The 19,430-nt window shown below is 43.7% G+C and overlaps 1 protein-coding gene across 1 annotated transcript in view; it reads left to right on the plus strand.

The window, feature by feature from the left end:
* Positions 1 to 16,494, plus strand: part of LOC310784300 (transmembrane protein 8B-like) — a gene marked incomplete at both ends in the record, with an annotated part of 28,544 nt that extends 12,050 nt beyond the window's left edge. Inside the window, 6 exons of the mRNA XM_083645316.1 lie at positions 75 to 198; positions 2,223 to 2,365; positions 6,273 to 6,451; positions 7,776 to 7,922; positions 13,007 to 13,123; positions 16,159 to 16,494. Of these exons, the coding sequence (XP_083501442.1) occupies positions 75 to 198; positions 2,223 to 2,365; positions 6,273 to 6,451; positions 7,776 to 7,922; positions 13,007 to 13,123; positions 16,159 to 16,494 (1,046 nt within the window). The remainder of the gene's footprint in view (positions 1 to 74; positions 199 to 2,222; positions 2,366 to 6,272; positions 6,452 to 7,775; positions 7,923 to 13,006; positions 13,124 to 16,158) is intronic.
* Between the last annotated feature and the right edge of the window lie 2,936 nt (positions 16,495 to 19,430).

Raw genomic sequence — 19,430 nt, forward strand, 5'->3', positions numbered from 1 at the left:
GCTCTCTTTGGTCTCAAACTCTGTTTTGTGGCATTCATTAAAGTTTTTTTGCCCCACCATCTTTTCTCTTGCAGAATCGGCAGCCGGCTTTCTCCTTTCTGTAAATGCCTCCTCCAATATCACCAAACTGAGGATTCCTTACCCACAAACAGGCACCTGGTACCTCAGTCTGCGCTCTCTGTGTGCCACTGAACATGGGTGAGACCGGCAATAGCAATACTGCTTCTGTATTGATAGTCTTTAGATTCTCCTACATTCTGCCTTTTTAGGCTACTTAACTCCAGAGCTCAAATCCGTTCCATCATTTAAAAATAATTGCTGGCAAAATGATTTTTATGTCCTTAAAATAGACTGAAATAGATTTGAAAGTCCAGTATCTCCCAAAAAATCGACCAAAAACAGTTTGACTGACACCCATGCATTTGTGATACAATGCAAAATCAATTCTTTGGCTTGGATCCAAAGGTTGACACCTATTCTACAGTATGTGAGGCCAAGTTATGCAGCAACTATGGCAAATTGTATTTGTTTAAAATCTTACTGGTGGTTTACCAACATTATTATTCAATCCGCACAGCACCAGGCCCACTGTTTAAGTGGTGCAGCCTCCCTCATTCAGTTGACATATTTTACATTTGTCATGCAGTAGATTAATTTGGCATTGACTTCGTGAACATGCTTCTGGTCTGCACTTATCATACTGTCTTGGATGTTCTGGGGTTCAACTTTGAGCTCTTAAAAGTAGATTTTAGATGTTACTATAATCACAGGGTATGGAATTCCAATTATTCAAGTATGTGTTGTGCTGTAGTGGGACACAAATAATCTATAACAGAAAAATCCACCCCACAACACTTGAACACATGTTTTGAGTAAGAGCCATGACTCACCTTTTCTCGATTGAAGACAAAACTCTTTCTCTCATTCTCAGGCCCAATCTCTCTCTCTTTCTTTCTGGCGGGTATCAAATTTATTGTGGCAAATACAGAAAATTGCTAACTGAAATAGAAGCAGATGAGGCAGGTTGAGAGAAAGTGGCTAAAAAAGTAAAATCCCAAACACCTGGAATGCACTGCACAACAGATTGATGATATATAACCGTATCCATGGGTGGAGTTTTCCTTTGAGATGTCAACATTTAAGTTTGCTTTGATTAAATTGTATGGCTGAACCCTTAACTGACGAAAATGTGAACAGAATAAAATGAAGCAGATTTTTCCCAGACACTTGGGAGTTTTAATTGAATCTGAATAACAGATGGTGTGGTTCATAGACTGATCCTTACATGAGAGCATTGCTGAGGTATGAAAATATGCGTTAAACTTCACATTTCCATTCATTTGATTTCCACGTTAAATCAATCAAATCTAATTAGTGACAAAAGAGGTGGGGTGAATGAAAGGCCTTCCAGATTACAATTAAATTGATTGATATAACTTAAAAAAGCACGCTAACAAAATTGAACAGCTGCATCAATTAACAAATGGGGTCTGAAAAAAGCAAAGAAGCACAAATCTGTTATACCTCCTGGAGATTTATTCCTTGTGATTGATCATAGAATCAAGGTGTCCATGTAGCTCAAATGTACAAGGTTTTGCTTGCATCTATGTACTGTATCATGTAAAGTCAGGGATAAACAATTATGTGCAGGCTCTTGATGCATTTGTGGGTTTGCAAGTTACACATGCAGTAGCTAGCTAGAAGCAATTTCAAGCTACAATACATTGTAAGTGCCAATATCAGCCACAGTCAATATCAGACAGGGTTGGGTATTGTTCCAAAAAACATCTACCTTTTGGTTGATGTGTATTTCCAGTAAAACAAAAAAGGAAGAAGAGTTTTCCCAAGATGTTGACATGAAGGTGCTAGAAGAGGATTGTGAAAATTTGCATCTGAGGTGTTAAGATTCCCAAACCGAGGTTAAAGTTTCACAGTGGAAGTTTGACAGCGCACAGATGTTTTGACATCTGATTGACATGAACTGGCTTCCTGATCCCCACGGTGCTGCCACAAAATAGTGCCATGGGAAAAACCATATCAGTTTATATATAGCTTGAGTCAGATGAAATCCATTTGGAAGTGAGAGCAAGTAGTGAGCATGTGTTCAAAGTGCTGTGCCAATTTCTGCCTGTTAAAATGTACTAAAATGCTCCAGTGGATTCAGCACTAAAGTTTCTCATCCTTCTTCCCATCTAATCCACTGCCTGTCTGTGACTTCCCAGACTTGAGGCTTGCACCAACGTTACAGCTGAGGTGTATATGCGCTCATACCTGACTCCATGCATCAATGACTGTGGGACATATGGGCAGTGCAAACTCCTGCGCACCAACAACTACCTTTATGCTGCATGTGAATGCAAAGCAGGTAACTATTTATTTATTTATTTACTTATTTTTACCGGTAATTATTTTTTCTTCTTTTTCTTTTTTTTTGGAAGGGGGGGAGGGGGTCCTCTTTGCCATCCACTTAATTTTCACATCGTAATCACAAAGCACCAGTTAACAGCGGCTTCTGGGAGCCATTTATTCATGGAACAAACATACAAGTTGGGTGACATAAGTGCTAAAATAATTGTATGAATATTGTGTATGCTCAAGCTTTTAATTAGTATTCTAAATCAGTAATCATTATTTAGCAGATAGTAAAATGCATGACAATGAATTAATCTCAAGTAATCTAAACTAAGTGATTTTAATTAGTATCAATTAGCATAAAATTAGATTACACTTTAATAATTTCTGCAGCAGTAGAGAATTTCTAATTTGCTGTACTGTAGGCCTACAGTATATGCAGAGAGACAGGAAGGTGGGATGACATAGTTCATTGTCCAGACTTGAACTCACAGTTGTGCGATTCAATTGTATGTACCTTGGTCCAATGAGTCAGACTGTCTCCTTATTAATCTTCTATTATAACCCTTTTCGATAAAGCAATAAAACACGCTCTTAAGTCAGAACAGCTTTTCAATAAAAGATAAGCTTGTGAAACTAAACAAAGAATGTCCTCGGGGGCTTTTTGTTTTACAAATCAGATTTTCTTGATCTTTTTTTTTAATTTAATTAGAAGTCCTCTTCAGTTCATTTAATTGTCATGGGGCGTGGGTGTCTGTGTCTGTGTGTGACTGGTTGCTGGCAGGTGCTCTGCATTCAGCACTTGACCTTGGACTGTCTCAGAACCATACCTGCCAACACAGATTTACACGGGAGTCTCCCTATTTTTAACCCTTTCTCCCACTGTGCTCCCAATTGGTAATTTCTCCTACTAATATTCTCCCGATTTCATAGTGATACAATACAACTCAAATGGGCGTTTCACAGTTTCTGTAATATGTCCAGACTGTAGGATATGTGTTGTGGTACCTGGCAACCAAACGCTTTGCCAATCAAAATGGATGAAACAGGTCCCAAGAAGAAGAAATACATGTTCAAATTTCAGTCTACTTGATGCAGGGGCATCATGCAAGCCAACAATCTGAGGGGGCGAACTCTCGCTGAATTTTTGGCGGCGCACGAAGTGCGGCGGCAAAAACAATTTGGGGGGTTGGAAGCCAGATTTAGAGGAATATCTAATTTTAAATTAACAGACTGAGCAGGTGTAACCATAAGGCTATTTTCCAAACTGCTCAGCCTCCTGGAAAGATCCATAATCACCAAACTAAGTACATTGCCACTGCCCAGGCTCAATGGACTTGACAAAAAAGGGAGACCACACGTTTCAAAGCAATGTAACACAATGTTTATTTTGGCTTTTCAGAAGGTAGAAATCTTTTCTCTTCCATTAGTCTCATCTAGTGTCCTCTAGACTAGAGCAGGGGTTCCCAACCTTTTTTGTGCCAAGGACCGGTAGATACATGGGAAAAAAGTTGCAGACCGGTTGTCAATTTGAATGGTTTTAGTTACATAAATATTTACTCACCAGGTGGCGACAAAGGGTAAATAACAGCCTTTTGTGTTGTACTGTATGTAGCCTATACAGTATTTATGTTTTTGTTTTAACTACAACGATAAATAAACGTCAATTTGAAACTATGTTTCAACTACCATACACAGCCTATAATATTTCAATCATGAGAGACCAGAGGGTAAGGTTAATCAGCAAGCTTTATTAAAGTATGGCATGGCGATAGGATTCATGGCCTGAAGCGGTATGGCATTAATTCTGATGGCGTGGCAGCATGGCAACTGATTCTTTGGCGTAGTGACTCCGTGGCAGGATGGCGTAGTGACTCCGTGGCAGGATGCCTCTCTTCTTGAGGCGGGAGGGCATCTGCTCGGAGAACCCCCCCCCGTAGGGGATTCTTCGGGAGTCAATACATTGGTGGTGGACTGGGGAGGTGGGTGGGGTGAAACGCGGCTTCCAGAGAAGGAATTGGATCAGCTTAGTGCAGCGGCTAGAGGGCAGGGAACAAGGGCTGTGGTGCGCTCGGCGTGGCTATAAATACTGTCACGTCATAGCTTCGGTACTGACGACATTAACGCCGTCACCTAGGCAAGTGCGTCACTACTGCACTGACGGCATTAGCGCGTCACTCTGGTATTACTGCACTTGTTGTCACGCTAGCATTACATGTGATGCTGAGGTCGCTATGTTTCTAGATTACATGTGGCGTGAGGCAGCGTGTCTGGTCTTCATCTTGAAACTAGGTCGAGACCATCATTTCAATCATGAGAGACCAGAGGGTAAGGTTAATCAGCAAGCTTTATTAAAGTATGGCATGGCGATAGGATTCATGGCCTGAAGCGTTATGGCATTAATTCTGATGGCGTGGCAGCATGGCAACTGATTCTTTGGCGTAGTGACTCCGTGGCAGGATGCCTCTCTTCTTGAGGCGGGAGGGCATCTGCTCGGAGAACCCCGCAAAAGAGAGAAACGTCGCCGGCCGGTTGGCTCGGCAGCACGGCGACTTACAGCATAATTCGGCGTTGGCATAGTTTGGCATAATTCGGCGTTGGCATAGTTCGGCGTTGAACTCCCCCCCAAACTGACGCGGGAGGGCATCCGCTCGGAGAACCCCCCCCCCGTAGGGGGTTCTTCGGGAGTCAATACATTGGTGGTGGACTGGGGAGGTGGGTGGGGTGAAACGCGGCTTCCAGAGAAGGAATTCGATCAGCTTATTGCGGCGCTGGAGGACAGGGAACAAGGACCGTGGGGCGCCCGGCGTGGCTATAAATACTGCCACGTCGTGGCCTCGCACTGACGACATTAACGCCGTCACCTAGGCAAGTGCGTCACTACTGTACTGACGCCATTAACGACGTCACGCTGGGATTACTGCGCTTGTCGTCATGCTAGGATTACGTGTGATGCTAAGGTCGCTATGTCTCTAGATTACGTGTGGCGTGAGGCAGCGTGACTGGTCTTCATCTTGAAACTAGGTCGAGACCATCATTTCAATCATGAGAGACCAGAGGGTAAGGTTAATCAGCAAGCTTTATTGGAGTATGGCATGGCGATAGGATTCATGGCCTGAAGCAGTATGGCATTAATTCTGATGGCGTGGCAGCATGGCAACGTAGCCTATGTTTATTTAAAAAAAAATCAAAAATCAAAAATCTGAGGGGGCAATTGCCCCCTCAGTTACAATGGGCATGACGCTTCTGACTTGATGCGAGACCTTCCCGTTTCTAAGCGCTAGCCACATAAGCCAACACCATGCGTTTTGCAAGTTGTTTTAGTTGTTGTTTTAGATGTTGACTTTTGATCACATCTTTTGTACATTTTGTATGTTCATTTTATTGTTATTTATTTTACTGTGAGCTATGACATATAATTATTGGGTCTTCTCTAGTGCCACATAGTGGACACAGGAAGTAACATGTAACTTCTTCGTGCAGTGTCCAAAACGCATGACAATTCAGAGTCGTGTCGCCCGGTCGCCGTCTAGCAACGAGGCCGCGGCTGCAAGGCCCCATTTGCAGCTTTAATTTAAACTTTTCTTTCGCAGCGGCAATATCTGTAGTCTATGAAGGTCTCGTGAGATGTGATTATTGCTGGTTTGAAACTATTAAGGTTATTTATTATAAATAATAAAATACAATCTATTCATCCATTTTGGATGCCCCTCTCTTAAGCAAGTATATTGCAGCCTCTGTGATTTAGTAATTGCTGAAGTCCATATTGTGATTTATATATTTTTTCAATTTATTGTCCAGCTCTTACTCTCAAACGCAACAGAAACCACTGTAACCATGTGTGTGTGTGTGTGTGTGTGTGTGTGTGTGTGTGTGTGTGTGTGTGTGTGTGCGTGTGCGTGCGCGTGTGTGTGTGTTAGGCTGGGATGGCTGGGGATGCACAGACAACTCGGAGGCCTACTCCTACAGCTTCCAGCTCCTCTCCACCCTGCTCCTCTGTCTCAGCAACTTGATGTTCGTTCCGCCGGTGGCCATCGCCATCCGAAGCCACTACCTCCTGGAGGCTTCTGTCTATATCTTCACCATGTTCTTCTCCACGGTGAGTGACTGTCACACATTGTTTTAGTTATTTAATTTATAAAATGGACAGTGTGCACAAACATTAATTATTTGAAAAATAAAAAGATGGCTGCACCACATTTTGCAGTAAACTCATTTGCCTCTGTAGTATCAGACTGCTGCAGTCTTGTACCCTCTGCAGAATACTAAACTGGGGCGGACCTATGAAATATTTTTGGGTCTGATAGCGGCACAAACAATTATGAAGAACATTGCTGCTTTATGTGCCGCTATTGGGTTTTTATGAGATATGAGAGAAACTACAATTTCCCCACACAGACTAAGAGAGAGAAAGCGTTATGATTGGACAATACATTTCAAGTACACCTGATCTTTTTATTATAAATGCTTTCAAATATAAACAATATAAACAAAAAAAGTTTCAAATATATCTGTGGAAATGGATTTGTCCAATGAGATCCAAAGTGTTTTGGTGAAAAGGGGATTAACCATCGCACGTTTCTTTGACTTGATACCAAACTTCAGATTTTTCAGTGGAGATTTGAGCTTTTTATTTATTTATTATGATTTGAAATGGCAGGGATTTAAGCACCTTATTAAGGCCCCAATGTGTAAATTTTTTGTGATGTTACACTGACTTCTATTAGTGAGAATAGCGCCCCTATATCACTCACACTCTGCACCCTGAACGGCTATTACTGCAGTATGTACCGTAACTTCAGTGCTCCTGGATGTAACTCAATTTCTTCCTGCAGCTCCTTCATATTAAGCTTTCCACTGACAAACTAACAGGACACTTTTATTGTGAAGAACATATAGGAAGTGAAATGTCCTTATCGCTAGCTAGCTTGATTAGCAGCATGATCAACTTGTTTCAGTAAAACAAGTCGACACAGGACCCTGCCATAGGTTCCTGCAGTGTCCAGGTGCACGAGAATGTAGTGGAGGGCCATGTTTATGGCATCATCTACTACAGACCTGTTGGCTCTGTAGGCGAAATGCAGGGGGTCCAGGATTGGGTCTACAGTATGATGGATTTTAGGTAGGACAGAACAAGTCGTCCGAAAGACTTCATGACCACAGAGTTAGCTTCCCCACCCATAGATACTGTATACTGTATAGAGTGTTTATTTTTTTCACTGCCCACACTTTTTTTTTAATTTACACTGAGATTTGTAATGATATCAATGCCCCAAGAGTCACTGATCTCACTCAACACCTAAACGATGGTGTACAGGACTAAGAAGATCACCAAAGTTGCAGTCGTATGGTTTCTCTCTGTGACAGCAACTCTGTGCTTCTTGCTGGCCCAAGGCTAAAACTTTTCCCCTTCCTCCTGGCAGTTCTACCATGCGTGTGACCAGCCAGGCATTGTGGTCTTCTGCATCATGGAGTACGACGTCCTGCAGTTCTGTGACTTCCTCGGCTCGCTCATGTCTGTGTGGGTCACTGTCATCGCAATGGCCAGGCTCAAGTCTATCATCAAACAGGTACGTCCCTAATCCTCGTTAAAGGAAAGCCAAGTCCAACGGCTCAGCTGGGAGGAATAAAATGTATGGGACTCGATGTTTACAGACCCTGTAGTTGTGAAAGCAGGCTGCAGAAGAGAGGAGTGAGTCCAGGTCATGTCCACTGTGACGTGTGTTGAGCCGAATTATGGAGGCAATACACAATGTGGCCACATCTAAGCCGAGTGCTCCGACAAGTTGAGATAAGCCCCGAAGCCAAGAGGGATTAGAGTAGTGAGAAGAGTGCTACTGAGGAGGAAAACCTGGGGCGAAAAAAGTATCAAGCAGGTCTGTTAATGAGTCCTGCTTATGCTTCATTTTGTAGTCTCAAATTGAAAGATCAATGTGTTGGAATTTAACGATGCGTATGTGCTAAATTCTGTGGTTGTTGACATATTGTGGTGGATAACAGTAAACACTAACAGGTGCATCCTCTCTCTGGGTCACTCCCTGGCTGCACACCAAGATGGAACAGTCTTAGGGAAAGTGTGTGTGTGTGTGTGTGTGTGTGTGTGTGTGTGTGTGTGTGTGTGTGTGTGTGTGTGTGTGTGTGTGTGTGTGTGTGTGTGTGTGTGTGTGTGTGTGTGTGTGTGTGTGCGTGCGTGCGTGTGTGTCCATGTCCATATGAGAGAGAGAGCGAGGAGGGGGAGAAGGAGGCGGAGTAGTGGGAGGGAGGGAGACTGCCCGAACATCTGCTGTCCTCTAGAGTTTTCATTTTTGCTGAGCGCCGCAGTACGCAGTCACTAATCAAATCGCACATGTCAGGACTGGCAAGTGGAATTGTGTGTGTGTGTTTGTGTGTGTGTGTGCATGTGTGTGTTTGTTTGTTTGTGTGTGTGCATGACCGCAGCAGAAGGTGAAGGACCAACAACCACCTGCTAGTGTATGTGTCTGTGTGCATCAGGTTAAAATTTGACAAAAATCCAATTTCTTTGGTTTTTCACATCAAAAGTCAGTTGCCTTCATTCATAACTAATTCTACAGTGTGTTTATGTCAACTAGTACTATCAAAGTTTCAACCCAATTTCAATCATAACATGACAGCTGTCAATCAATCTTCATGGCTAGGAGAAAATTCCAAACAGGTAACATGAGCAGACTTTGCTAGCCCATAATATACTTAGCCAATAAGCATGTAACAAAAAAAAGATCGGTAATGTCTTAATTTAATGTCAGATGCAAAGGACATGTAATTGGCTCGTTAAATTGCATTCCAGAAGTATCGCTATTTACCACGACTCATCTTACGCTTCAAGACTGTCCATCGGCTCTCTCCCTCATAGGCTGTCCGCCCGGAGGGAGCCGGCTGCCCGGTCCTCTGCTCTGCGGCTCGGCACAGTGAACCAGCCAGCCAGCAGTCCATATTATATTGTGTTTGTACATAGAAAGGTGACCAGTAGGTTTCAGCTTTGTCCGGTAAAATACATTATTTAGCGGACTGCTGGGTGTGTGGGGGGGGGGGGGGTTGTGCTTCCTTTAGGGATTCGAGACAAGACTATAAGAAAGATTACTGTTAGTGTTCGGTCGATTTTAGTCAATGTCTATAGTTTATTATTTGAGTGTGTGTGCATTTGTGCCAATGTTCATGTGTATATGCATGTTGTGTGTGCTATAGTGCGATCCAGTGGCACAGTATGACTGATGACCGTTGCTGCATGGAGTCCTCAGGCTGCTCCACATCGCTCCTCTCCTCTTTGCTCTGCGCCAATTAGCCCTGTTCTCCTGCAGGCGGGTCATCCCTTCCACGCTCTGAAATCTCCGATTCCTCTCTGCACGTCCCTCCTCCCTGCTGCTGCTGTCTTCCTCCAGCTCACCTCCCTCCTCCCTGCTGCTGCTGTCTTCCTCCAGCTCACCTCCCTCCTCCCTGCTGCTGCTGTCTTCCTCCAGCTCACATCCCTCCTCCCTGCTGCTGCTGTCTTCCTCCAGCTCACGTCCCTCCTCCCTGCTGCTGCTGTCTTCCTCCAGCTCACATCCCTCCTCCCTGCTGCTGCTGTCTTCCTCCAGCTCACATCCCTCCTCCCTGCTGCTGCTGTCTTCCTCCAGCTCACCTCCCTCCTCCCTGCTGCTGCTGTCTTCCTCCAGCTCACGTCCCTCCTCCCTGCTGCTGTCTTCCTCCAGCTCACCTCCCTCCTCCCTGCTGCTGCTGTCTTCCTCCAGCTCACATCCCTCCTCCCTGCTGCTGTCTTCCTCCAGCTCACATCCCTCCTCCCTGCTGCTGCTGTCTTCCTCCAGCTCACATCCCTCCTCCCTGCTGCTGTCTTCCTCCAGCTCACGTCCCTCCTCCCTGTTGCTGCTGTCTTCCTCCAGCTCACGTCCCTCCTCCCTGCTGCTGTCTTCCTCCAGCTCACGTCCCTCCTCCCTGCTGCTGCTGTCTTCCTCCAGCTCACATCCCTCCTCCCTGCTGCTGCTGTCTTCCTCCAGCTCACATCCCTCCTCCCTGCTGCTGTCTTCCTCCAGCTCACCTCCCTCCTCCCTGCTGCTGCTGTCTTCCTCCAGCTCACCTCCCTCCTCCCTGCTGCTGCTGTCTTCCTCCAGCTCACATCCCTCCTCCCTGCTGCTGCTGTCTTCCTCCAGCTCACGTCCCTCCTCCCTGCTGCTGCTGTCTTCCTCCAGCTCACATCCCTCCTCCCTGCTGCTGCTGTCTTCCTCCAGCTCACATCCCTCCTCCCTGCTGCTGCTGTCTTCCTCCAGCTCACATCCCTCCTCCCTGCTGCTGCTGTCTTCCTCCAGCTCACCTCCCTCCTCCCTGCTGCTACTGTCTTCCTCCAGCTCAAGTCCCTCCTCCCTGCTGCTACCGTCTTCCTCCAGCTCAGCCACAGACCAATGCAAACCCCAGGCAGTCTGGACAGACAGGCTTGGGTTTCCCAAAGCATAGCGATCTTCTTGTCTCTCGCACTGTATCTCTGTTCTGTCCTGCGGCTTTCTGTCAAATTATGAGGTTGACAAAAAAAAGAAAAAAGTTCAATTATTTTTGTAGCAGTGGTTTCTATTGTATTTATGTTGTTATGTTGTGGTTCTCAATCTGCATAGAGAGCTTTCAGGTGTCTTTGGCAGCTATAATGGACCCGTCAGCTCTTGGACAACAGTGGCTGTGAACAGCTGGTTGTGTTTCTTCTAAATCTCCAACCTGGCCGACTCAACAGAATTTAATTAATAGACATGGTTCATTTCTGTGCTGTTTTGGACTGGGAACTCATCATTTCTCCACTGATACATCTGATTAATTGTTTGTTAGATAATGCCAGCTTGTTACAAGTATCTGTATATCTTAGCTAACTATCACTATCCTGTTGTTAACATCTGATTTACATGCTGATTTGCATGCATGCTAGCTAAAATCAGCTTGTTCTTCTGATCTCTTTCTTTATGCAGATGACTCTACCTTACTTGTGTCGCAGAAAGATAAAAGTGTGATTGAAAAAACCTTAAGCTCAGAGCTTACATTGGTTAGTAGATGGCTAAGTGACAACAAGCGATCTCTCATCTTGGCAAAACTGAGTCTATTTTATTTGGTTCTATACATAATTTAAAGACGTCTGATGGTTTTAAAGTAGGCCTAATGGTTGACGATACCACAATAGTTGAGAAATCCATAGTTAATTCTCTTGGTTGGTTATTGGACAATCATTTATCTGGTGAGACATGGCTTTGAAGGTACTGACAGTTAACCATACTATATTATTAATTTCTTGGCTAGAATCTCAGCATTTTTGGACTTTGAAAACCCTGGCTGGTGCACTAATTCAGTGTCACCTTGATTTATGCCTGTTGTGCTTGGTATGAAAGGCAATCAAAACAAAACTTCAGACATCACAGAACAAGCTTGTCAGAATTGTTCTGAGGCTACCAGTGGATATTAATTTGGATTCCTCTCATTTTGAGAGAGTAAATTGGCTTAGGGTACCAGACAGGGTGGACCCTTTTTCTTAAAGACTTTACTGAATTGGCAGCACCCACACAACAACAATCTTTTGCAAGTCTTTTTTTTTTTTTTTTTGGCGTGGTTATTTGAGCACAGTAAGTTCTCCACAGGACCCCCATGGCACTACCCGTGGTTGCTAAGCAATTTAAGACATGATTGCAAAGGGCCTCTATTGCCATTTTTCCAACTTTTGGCAAGCCCCGACCAATGTTAATTTCTTCAAAGGCAGATATGCATTGGCTTTGTCTTGAACACACATTCCCTTTATTCTTTCCCACGGCGCTGGGCCAGCGGCCCTGCTGGGGTCATAACATGGAAAAGTCAGGACAGTCACTCAGTCAGTCACGCAGTTAGCTCATGGACATTTAGGGTGCTTTCTCACTGGTGCCCCGGTACCGTTCCCGAGCACACTTGTCCCCAAATTGACCCCAGTTTCGGAACATTTGACGAGTGTGAACGTTGCGTTCCGTTCTGCGCCCGGGCGCGCAACAGGGAACCGTGACAGGATCCACTTGAAAAGGTGGTCTGGGGAGCTCTTTGGCGTGCCCGGGCACGGAACACTTGCGAGTGTGAAAGCCAACCGTTCCGAACCACATAGACAACACATGGGCGAGGATAAACTCCACGCATAGTTGATGACGCAAGTGCACTCTGTTCCGTTTACGAGCACGGAAGAAATATTATAATATATGTGAAAGCTGACCAGCGGGGCAGAGGAGAGGGGGGGTAATCGTTCCCGGCTGCTGAATGGAACGGAACGGAACGGAATGAAAGGGTCGTTCCCAGTGAGAAAGCATCCTTAGTGCGTTTAGTGGGAAAAGGGCAGTAGCTAGGGATAGGAAGGTGGTAGAGTCGGGATTCAAGGGATGGGTAGGTGGAGTGGCTAGAGGGGTATGGCTGGTGGGAGGGGGGGGGGGGGTGGGTAAGGGAAGGGAGTGGCTAGAGGGATATGGCTGGTGGGAGGGGGGGGGGGGTGGGTAAGGGAAGGGAGTGGCTAGAGGGCTATGGGTTTTGGAGGTGTGGTGTCATAAAGCTGAATGTCTACACCACTGCGCCGTGGGCTAACAGGTTTGCGCTTGTTATTATCATTGACTTTTTGAATGTGGAGAATTAAATTTTGCTGATGTGTGGTCTGTCTGTGCAGGTGCTGTACCTGCTGGGGGCGATGTCTCTGTCCATGGCTTTGCAGCTGGACCGCCACGGCCTGTGGAACCTGTTGGGTCCTAGCCTGTTTGCTCTGGGCATCATGGCTGTAGCATGGGTAAGTGGAAGCCATAGATTTCCTGTCTACCCGTTGCACAGGTTTATTACAGTACAAACAATAGACACATCAATAGTAGTCTGTGCTTACAGAATGATCACGCTGATACAGACATTGTCAAAAATGTTGGTCTTTACCAAATAATAACATTTCCTTACCTTCAGTTTTGAGTCTGCTCTTGTTGGCCAGCACCTCACTAATACTCATGTGCATTTTGTTTTTGTTTTTTATTACAGAATGACCAAGCAAAATTAAAACAGCAATTTATGGCAGGCTACTTTCGAAGGAAAGTTTGCCACTTACAGTACTGTATGTCCTTGGTGACAAAATGATCATCCTTTTCGTTAACAATTTACTTCAAGATTCAATAAATGTATTGCCATGTCAACATAGTTGCTAGGAACTTGAGGGTGCATATGACCACTGACATGACACCTGTCATGAACATGAAGGAGGCCTCATGAATGTTCAACCAAGGCAAGACAACATAACCATAGTCATAAACATGACATACATGTACATGTTATTAAGTGCAATTACACTTTCTAATGAGTTCATAACGGTGTCAATAATATTTTCTTGACCTCAACTGCAGTGGTACAATTTGAACATTAATATGTCATCACGTCATTGTCATTGTCATTTTACACAGTGAAATGAGTTTATATCTGTGTCATGAGTGTTTTCCTTGACCTCACCTACACTGGTACAATTTGAACTTTTCAGATGTCATGAAGCATAATTACACTGTCTTAGTTCATGTCAAATTGTCATAACAAAGACATTGACAGGTTATGTTGCCTTGGATAATGTCAAGTTATCATAACGAAGACATCTCAAACAATGTCAACATTGCATTAACAATGACATAATTTGATGACACTTAATGACAACAGTCATACACATTCATAACGCCTCCTTCATGTTCATGACAGGTGTCATGTCATGGTTATGACAGTGTCATGTCAGTTGTCATTATGCACCCTCAAGTAAAGTGTTTCCATATCCTCTACGTTAGAGATAAAGAATGACATACTGTAAGTGCTTATTCTTTTCCCAAATAGACTGAAAAAGATGTGTCGCATTTGAAAGTGAACTGCTGTAAGACTGACACTTTTTGCACAGGACGAAATGTCTGGGTTTTCTCGTGCATAATGTAGCGATGATGTTTCATGGGCTAACAGTCCCACACTGAGTTTGAACACGCTCCCTCCATTGTTCCAGGCATAAAGGGACTGAATGGGTCACTTAAGGGTACATGGGGCTGGAACATGTGCATGCCTGAAACTATGGCATTCTGACCAATGAAGCTATTTCGCGATAGCATGGTTAACATGGAGGAGCTTTAAAAGTTTCCCAGCATGCGGGTATTAGTCACGCCTTGTAGTTCCATTATAAGTCAGCGTGTACTTTCACTGACTCTACTCTGAGTCATAATGTGCTCCCTGAACTGAGAAGATAAAAAATAATAGTCTTCCAGGCAAGGTTCTGGAGGAGAAAAAAGGCCTTTAACGCCAAAGCTCTGACATGAGTTTGAAAACAAGGTTTGTGGCCTCCTCGGAGAACGCTTTGCATTGCATCGAGTGTAGGAGTTGTACAGTAGCTCTGATAGCTCTCTGTGAGTTGTAGGATTGTACAGAAGCGAAGGGAAAGATGAAGTAGTGTTTAACTCCTCTGAGTAAACCCTCTAGGTTTGACATGAAGGTAGGATACAGTATGTCGCCATAGACAAGATGCCTTTCTTCACAGATTAACGACACTTCAGAATTCCTGCACGACACTTTTGTATCTTGCTCGTTCAAATAGGAGCCTTTTCAGAGAATTACATAAAGCCACAGGCTTTCACTATTTGGGAGTCTTTTCCTAAGGCGTTGGCTTATCTGTAATTCAATTATAGATGGCTTGTTGACATAATGTTATTCATTAAGTGCAAATAGCATGGCTGGGTATACTGGGACAAAATCTACAGCATGGAAGTCCACACAGATTGTGTGCAGCATCGCAAGGACTGAAAATGAAAGCTGCATTGTTTTCTCATCCATTTCCCATGGCAATGTGAACACACTCAGACAAAATAGCCACAATAGCAAATTGAGAGCAGCAATATTGTCATAAGGTCAAATGCTAATGTCGCAGCTTTTCAAAGATACGCTAACTTTTGGGCACATGCTTTGATTACTTGTCACTTTATAATTTATTAGCTATTCAATACTGTGTGTCTGCATTTCAGCATTCTCTTCAGTGGCGTACTCCTGCATTTCAGCAGCGTACATATTCTTTGGAGGCCCTTTCATATCAACTTGTCATGTTTCTGCAAAGCCTGGCATTCTGAATGTTCCCAGACACAACCAAATTAGATCAGTCAAGCGAAGGGCACAGAGCGTCTGCTGCTTTGCAGAGGTGTCATGTGCTGTAAGTTTAGGGGAGAAGTTCAAATCTGTCAATCAAAAATCCAATCCAAGTGGGGTTCCTGATTTATGCATGGAAATACCATCATCATTTGAAATTGTTTGTCTTTACTAGGCTATGAGCTGTCAGTAGGCTATTTACAGTTGAAAATAATTGAGTTAATGAATACATAAATCACACCATCTCTAAAGGAGTAAAATGAAATGACCAGGTGCCTCCTGGCATTTCTGAAATTGAAAATGCCAAAGATATTCTCTATCCATCGTAATGTTTCAGTCACCCATCTGTATAACTTCAAGGTTACTGCAGCTGTCACAGCTGTTAAAGTGAAAAAGTTTGAAAACCACTGGACTCGCACGTGCTTCCTCCGATACATGTGCAGTCGCCAGCTGCTTCTTTTCACCTGACAGCGAGGCGTTTCACTGGCAGTACGTGCAGAGATGGGAAGTAACTAAGTACAAATACTTTGTTACTGTACTTAACACGGGGGCTCGAGCCTGCGACCCTCGTGTTGGTAGTCAGGGAATCTGTCACTGCACTACCCGGATGCCTGTAGTTCTTTTGTTGTAAACTTAGTAAATGATCAAGCTGAAAACACTGATTTTCTGTCTGTTTGTGTCTGTCAGACGGTGCGTACCATCCGTCGGCGGCGTTGCTACCCCCCTACCTGGAAGCGCTGGGTGTTCTTCCTCTTCCCGGGCACTATGATCGCCACGTCCGCTGTGGCTCTCTACGCCTTCGTGGAGACGGAGGAGAACTACTTCTACATCCACAGCATTTGGCACATGCTGATTGCGGGGAGCGTGGGCTTCCTACTGCCCCCTCGCGCCAAGCCCGACGCCAAGGTGACCCCACTGAAGCGCCGGCGGGGCTGCGGCTATCAGCTGTGTGTGAACGAGCACGAGGAGATGGGCCTGGTGGACCCAGCCATCATCTCCATCAACAGCATCTGTACCAGCTGATGTCCCCACTCCCAGCCCTTTACCTTAGAGACACTCCATTGCCTTCTTTTACTTGGGAAATTCACACACGGGAAAATAAGCCACAGAACTTGAATAAGCAATGTAAATACTTCAATGCAGATGTGATACTTTTTTTCTGTTGTTATTGTCAAGGTAATTATTATTAATACAACTGTAATATTATCTAGTTGTTCTGATGAATTGTGGGTGTACAGTGACACACTGGTGTTTGTGAATATGTATTTAAAGTCAAAGCTGAAACACTGCTGCTACTTGACGGTGACTGTAAAACTGCTTATGTTGGTTATTTATTCATGGCCTCTTAAAAAGGCCAGTTATTTTACTGTTTGGGTACAGAGAGGGGAAGATGTGGGGGAACATTTATCAAGGGCACGGCTTTTATGATATTCTTTTTGAATATATCTTTTGCACTGAGACACAAAAATGTTATTCTGTAAATTTTTTATAATAATATAGTGTGTATATAAACTAAAATTGGCATCACAAAGTTCAAATGTAAAATCTAGTTGTCATGTGGAATGTTAGACTGTCTTTTTTGCAATTGCAATGTATCGCTTTTACACAACGTGTGCTGATTGTTCTTGATGGGAACAATTCCAAAGTCCAGCTGCCTGTTGAAAGTGAGGGGGAGGCGGGGCTCATTTCAGACACCTCAAACCAAGACCTCAACTTCCCTGTTCTTTCTGCCAGGACCTGTCTTGACACTGGATTCATGAACAATAAATGTTTTCTTTCTTTGCCTCAGTATCACTTATGCTTCGCTAGCTCTAAATGTGCTGCGACTGGTGAACCTCACACAAAGACATCATATTGCAATTCCTGGCCTAATGGAAGCCAGTGGTAGCCAGACAGCGAGACGAGAAGCTGTCAACGGTATCCTCCCAGGAATAGACCAAGAGATCAAGAATTCTCCAACACGGTACAGCGATGATAGGAAGGCGGCTTCAGAGCACCCTGACGAATATGCTGTAGCGGTAGCCTCTCTTGTTATGTGAAGGAAAGCAGAGCTGGGAGAATTCGTGATTTACGCATTTGCTTAACTCCTATTCATATTTATGAGCCTTCAGCAGGTCTTGAAGAATTCATTATTTTAAGCAAAAACAATGCAAATACACCATGGATACACACTGTAACTTATACTGGAGGACGAAGTTTCTGACATTTAACAAAATTAAACAACGACACAAGATGTTATTAAGATACATTTTATAAAACAGAAACTAAAGAATAAAATAGCTATAATTTGTTGTGTAAGGGATTAAGCTGAGAATGTCCCAGAGATGTGATAGTAAAGTGAAGTCAAGTGCCGATACACAACAAACCATTCTGCTCTCTTACCGCAGTCTTTTTGTTGCACTAGCACCCCCCCCCCCCCCCCCCCCCCCAAGTGACCTAATCAACAATTTAACTTTTTTTTTCCGTTCAAGTTTTGCAAGCAAAGCATTTATTTACAGAGTGAATTGGGGAAACAACTAATTCCTCATTTTGGACCAGGGCTGCGGCTCCTGGAGCTAATTATGCATCAGTTCTTTAGTTGGAGTGTTTCTGTTGGGTTTTAATGATGCGATGAGGTCACTGGAGGGCAGTTATAATCCTTACAGTAACTTTTCTCCTCAGCTCTCTCCCCAATGGAAATAAGCAAAAATACAGAAGGGTTAGTCAAACCTTGAGCAGGAACAATGACTAATAAACAACATATTTTTTAGACTTTTTTTCTTTCCTTCTCAATATTTGGTGATTCATCCTTGTAGTTATTGTGCTCTAAATTGGTTTCTGAAAATCACGTCTCTGGTGATTTTAGTCAAGGTAAGAGCTATGCCACCCGTATGTGGAAAAAAGCAGTTGATTGATTGTTGCTGTTTCCTCACAGCAAAAAGAACCCAAAAGAAATGGCCCCTGTGGAGATACTAAGGATTCAAGCGATATTGAAAGACAAACGATTATGTGCCATTGACATGCTAAATAAAACGATCATTAGATCAACACAAAACTTTATGAAAGTATGTATTTCAGTGCTTTTCTCAGGCACTCCCAGGCACTTCAATGATATGGAAATTATTGTAAGAAGAGACTCAATATTCCAAGTGCAGACTGAGCCCCTTGGCAGGAATAAAAGGCCTGTGACTGAACTTAATGAGACAAATTATACCAAAAATGACACAAGGTCTTAGATATTGACATTTCAAACAGTGGATATCTCTGAATTTCCACCACACATGAAATCAAAGCAAGTACCTTTTTTGTATTCATGGATTCCACGCTAACAAATCTAACAGGATTATTACTCTGACACACCATAACCTAGCGCACTAGAGCAATTTCACCTTGGCTTATTTGCATGACGGTTTTTCCTGGGCTAAATCCGTAAATCCTCCTGCCTGACTAGAGTGTACCAAGCTGAAACGTGACCCACATGGTTCCCAGCACGACCTTGCTCATGCTGCTTCTCATTCTTGTTTCAAACAATGGTGATGTTTTCAACCATCGAAACCCTAACAGAGAGCTTTATATCATTTCTGAATTGTGACCAAATATACAGTATATGAACATTTTAACATCTTACTATTCTTAGAGATGACACAATAAACAATAAGCCCCAAGAGGCCGTAGTTTAGGCTACAGTGATTTTACAATGGCTAAAACCCCTTTAGCTATTGCCCATACTCTATCCTGGCAAGGTTTCATAAAATAAATGCACAGCAACAACAACAAAACGCTATATTGCTAACAAATAATAATTATTCTGCCAAACAATGTATTCCTTCATCCACAACATTTAGCAGAATGGTTGCCAAGCAACATACAGATGCAACAACACACAGAGGCGCAGTAATACTGTGATGGGTTCACAGGTGTGTGCTTATAGCAATGGTTCTCAAACTTTTTCACATCTAGGACTAATTAGACCACAGACC

The sequence above is a fragment of the Poromitra crassiceps genome (assembly GCF_964638095.1).
Source record: "Poromitra crassiceps genome assembly, chromosome: 10".
Lineage (NCBI taxonomy): Eukaryota > Metazoa > Chordata > Actinopteri > Beryciformes > Melamphaidae > Poromitra > Poromitra crassiceps.